The 4,536-nt window shown below is 39.5% G+C and overlaps 2 protein-coding genes across 2 annotated transcripts; both read right to left on the bottom strand.

Annotated features, from left to right (window-relative positions):
* Nucleotides 1-2,860: 2,860 nt before the first annotated feature.
* LOC138056282 (uncharacterized) lies at nt 2,861-3,409 on the bottom strand. The gene has a single exon (XM_068902070.1). It carries the CDS (start codon nt 3,407-3,409, stop codon nt 2,861-2,863), a length of 549 nt encoding a protein of 182 aa, XP_068758171.1.
* A 182-nt stretch (nt 3,410-3,591) lies between these two features.
* LOC138056281 (THAP domain-containing protein 11-like) lies at nt 3,592-4,299 on the bottom strand. The gene has a single exon (XM_068902069.1). It carries the CDS (start codon nt 4,297-4,299, stop codon nt 3,592-3,594), a length of 708 nt encoding a protein of 235 aa, XP_068758170.1.
* Nucleotides 4,300-4,536: the final 237 nt, after the last annotated feature.

Genomic DNA, 4,536 nt, shown 5'->3' with positions numbered 1-4,536 from the left:
CATCCAAGGGGTTGTAAAGAGAGCATTCCGTACGCTCAAGCGCTGAGGTTAAGACGTATATGTTCTACCAACGAGGTCTTTGATAAAAGGGCTGATGAACTCAGTAAGTATCTGGTGGCACGAGGATATCGGGAACGATTTGTACGTGAACAGATCCGGAGAGCTAAGTTAAAAACCAGAGAGGAGACATTAACGCCGGTGTCTCAAAAAGGCACTACACGAGTTCCCATGGTAGTTACGTACCATCCTAATCTTCCTAACATTGGGGCTATACTGAGGGAACCTCAGCCTTTGCTACATTGTTCTGATAAATGTAAGAAAGCGGTGAAAGAGGTTCCGATGGTGGCTTTGCGTAGACCTAAGAGTCTGGGAGATTATCTAGTACACGCCAAACTAAAATCTTCAGACTCGGAAGATAAACCCAAAGGACCTGTCAAGTGTGGAGATCGCCGTTGTCATGTTTGCGAACACTTAAAAATAGGAGAAAGTTTCACGTCAAAAATAACAGGAAAAAGATATTTCATTAATAAGCCATTTTCATCATGACGTCACGCGCGCAATGGCTTGTGGTAGTTGTAGTAAAATAGACGCGAATTACGCGATAAAATTAAAATTATCAACAACAACAATGGCTTCTTCTCAAGCGTGTAACAAGAAAAAAAGAATAAATTTAACTGAGAATGATGTCCCTGGGGCGTCCTTTAAAGACAAAGAGCCAGAACTTTTTCACAACGATCAATTGTGGCCATGGTTGAAGTGCCGAGGTGCTTCAACAAGCGGAAACCGAAGCCAACTGCTGCAGAGGTAAGCGCTAAATTATAAACATTATAAAAAAAATTAATTCGCTCGATGGCGAAAGATATCGCACCTAAATACTGTTTTTTTGTTTTGTTTTGTTTTAATTTTTATTTTTTACAACCAGAGTAAAGAGTTATCAGAGCTCTGGATTTGACAAAATCGTAGATCCTGATGGAGGAATTCATCTTCGGAGAATACATCTCGAACGTGAAATGCGAACACAACCAGACGAGTCGCAAAGAATCGAGTGGTCAACAGATGGCTGGACTTTATCGTTGGAGCAAATGCCAGAATTCCAACATTGCTATACATTTGCCCATTTAGCCGGAGAAATTACAAAAGATTCCACCAAATTCAGACGAGGGGCTTTCAAAAGTAAGCGGGAAGGATACGCATTGTTCAAGGCAAAAAGTAAAGTTCAACGCAACATTTCATCAACATGTTTGCTTTTTTGAAAGCAAGGTTAAGGCTTCGATGACTAAGAACAAGCTACCGAACGCGAGTCTCTCTACGAAAAGAAACTGCTGGGGTGAGAAGTGGATACTGTAATTGCAAAGCTGGGGCTACTGGAAGATGTAAGTATGTAGGTGCTCTACTGTTTACGATTCTAGATTTTGTAGAAAGTGAGTTAAATCAAATCCCACCTGACAGCACACGCACAGAACTCCTTGCCGCAAGTATTGATGGGGAAGTCAGTGATCCACTGCAAGACATGGTGCCATTGGAAATTCCACAGCCTGATGGCAGAAAAGATTTGCTACATATTATTGCTGAGAACAAAAAGAATTCCTGCCTTGAAATTACCAACACTGGATTGAAGCTGAAGACTCGACATCACTATTATGCACAAATACAAGGGGGGATGGGCATTTCTGGCAGGCAATGGTGTGACTTAACTGTCTACACCTACTGTGGTAACATTGAAGACTTGCATGTTGAGAGAATATACTTTGATCCAATTTATTGGAATGCTTTGAAAAAAAAGCTTTTGGATTTCTGCTTATTTGCCATTGTACCAGAAATATTAACAGATAAAATTAAGAATGGAAACACCTGTATCCAAGATTGTTTTCCTTTAAGTAGGATTTCTCTTCCCCAAACTTCCAGGTGGAAAAGTGAAAAACAGAGTTCTAAACAAAGCACATAAATTGACCCATCTTTTCCTAAAATGCTGTAAATGTCAATGAGTATTCCTACTATGCAGTGATACACATATTTCTGTCTACCAAGCTAAAGCTCATCAAATTATGTCATCTTATGTATCACTTTACAGTTGTGTCCTACGGGACCTGGAGTTAAAGGGAAGTGAGGCTGGGGTGCTTTTACATGTAAATCAGGGCGTGTTAGGACAATGACAATGCAACTGACATAATTATGAAAAACATTATGGTTAATCAAAACAAGGTGGATCCCAGCTCCCTTCTGCTAAAAGGGCATGCCACTAAAGACACAACTGAATGTACCATTCCAAACAAGTTGATTTCTACACTGATTGTACCATTCCAAACAAGTTGATTTCTACATAATCAATATTTTGTTATAATTATTTTGATATCCAGCAAGCCCAAGAATACTTGTTTCACTAAAAACTCTACCACAAATATTGCTTTCAAGATGAATGGTGGCAGTTATTGAGCAAGAAAATAGTTTTTTACTTCCACAATTCAAATCTGCAGCAAGGTTCAAATTATGAGCTGATTGAACCTGCTGTGATTAACCAATCAAAATGCTAGAGGTGCAATATCAATGACATTGTTTTTAATAAGTCTAATTAGTATGATTCATTTCAGTCAGACTTGTTAACTGATATTTGTGCTATAATGGTTTTGAATAACTTCACATGAGGTGTATAATTTTGTTTACTGTTGTAAATAAAGAAATGCTGCAGAACTGTAATTATGTGACCACCGTCCATCTATTAACTTGTCTTCTCTTACAAGCAACTACCCCTCCAAAGCAACAAAGGCTGTCAACAATCCAGTTTTTTTCTTTCGGTCAAATTGTTGGTAGTTGCTTATAAACAGATTTGTAATTTTTTTTGCATTATTTTGTAAATATACTGCTAGACAACCAATGGCCCCTTTAAATTTGTTAAATATGAGCAAACTTTCCAAATTTTGTTTAGGTCTTCAGCCATGCTGTTAGGGATAATTTGCTTCAAAATATTGTAATTTTTAATCCTCTCAATAGCGCGTTCAACGTATATCCTAACAGCAGCTATCTGCCTTGTTTCATCTTCTTCGTCAGGATCAAGTTGATCCTTGCATCGCATGAAGGGAGGAATATTGAGGGACACCTTCTTTGGTACAAGCAAATCCTGAATTTCGAATCCCCTGTCAGCCATCACTGAATCGTGTGGATCCAACATAACCAAAATACCAGAGGCAAGGACAATTTTGCGGTCACTCACATGCCCCCCATAAAAATCTGAAATAAAAGTCACTGCTCCATTTGGAGCAATTCCAACGAGACCTTTGGCAGTGTTATGTGACTTGTAAGTAGAATAAGTCTCTACCTGGACTCTGAAGCAAGACGGCTTCTCAATAAAGATTTCTGTGCAGTCAAGAATGATTCTTGTGTATGGGTGGTCATATTTGAAACTTTCAGGCATTGTCTGATTAACAGTCTCTCTGGTAGCCCATATTGGTAACTGATTCAATCGTGAAAATAGAAGGTCAACCCATGTCACAAATATCCTTGACACTTCAGATGTGCTTATCTTAAACTGGTCGGCTAAAACTGGGACATTTGCCCTCAGTCTTGAGAGTGTCAAGAAAAGTTCGTCTGCTGGAATTATCGACCGCTTTTTGCCACGCTTCTCAAGGTCTTGAAGTTGAAACTTACAGTTGTTGGACCCTCAATAGTTAAGCCGCGAGCATGTACAACAATACTACCATCAAGGAAATCAAATAGAGCTTTGACCTGCAAATAATTGTCAAGACCTGTGTAAAACTGCATATCAGTGTCCGATAAAGCAAAACGCTCGACTCCAAACCTTTCCATCGTTATCTTTTTTTCCAGCTGTTGCTTCTCGTGTTCAAGAAGCGCAATACGTGTTTTTATTGCATCCAGTATATCCAGGTCGTTCACTGTTTTAATTTCCGATCCTTCACCTTTGTCTTCATTGGATTCCTCCTCGTCGACTCCATTAACTCCGTTGATTTGTGTGGATTCCATCACAGTATCTTGTATCGTGGTATCTTCATGCCTTATCAGAGGTCTTCTTGCTTTTCGTTTAGGTCTCTGATGTGACTTCTTCAAAGGGAAAACCGTGGGTACGGCGTTCTGGCAAGACTTTTTGCCTCCTAGGAAATGAGCGCTACACACACGGTGGCCCGTTGTCGGTGAAAAATTCTTTCTAGAAATGTTAAGAAGCCATTTCCTCCTTAATTTCGGGTCCTTTGGAAACACATAAAAGGAAAATTGGCCTTTGTGTTTTTTTGAATTGCTAAAACACCCCGGAACGCAACAAGTATAACCACCAGGAAGACTTTCCGCCATTTTGATACGGTTTTATTTACTACAACTACCACAAGCCTTTGCGCGCGTGACGTCATAGTGAAAATGGCCTATTTCGAGCTGAACTGTAATTCAACCAATGTAGTGTATTTGCTGAGTTGTAAAGTATGTGGTGTTCAATATGTGGGATCAACCAGTAATAGGTTTCGCCTCAGATTTAATAATCACAAGAGTCGTATTCGAGCTCACGCTAGACTCTCATTGGATGACAAATCTAGA

This window comes from Montipora capricornis, chromosome 7 (assembly GCF_036669925.1).
Source record: "Montipora capricornis isolate CH-2021 chromosome 7, ASM3666992v2, whole genome shotgun sequence".
Taxonomy (NCBI): Eukaryota; Metazoa; Cnidaria; class Anthozoa; order Scleractinia; family Acroporidae; genus Montipora; species Montipora capricornis.
The sequence above is the reverse complement of the archived record's forward strand: the minus strand, read 5'-3'. Positions and strand labels throughout refer to the sequence as shown.

What these genes read in the sequence shown, in the direction of transcription:
- LOC138056282 (XM_068902070.1), bottom strand. Translation starts at nt 3,409, where the DNA reads ATGCCTGAAAGTTTCAAATATGACCACCCATACACAAGAATCATTCTT.
- LOC138056281 (XM_068902069.1), bottom strand. Translation starts at nt 4,299, where the DNA reads ATGGCGGAAAGTCTTCCTGGTGGTTATACTTGTTGCGTTCCGGGGTGT.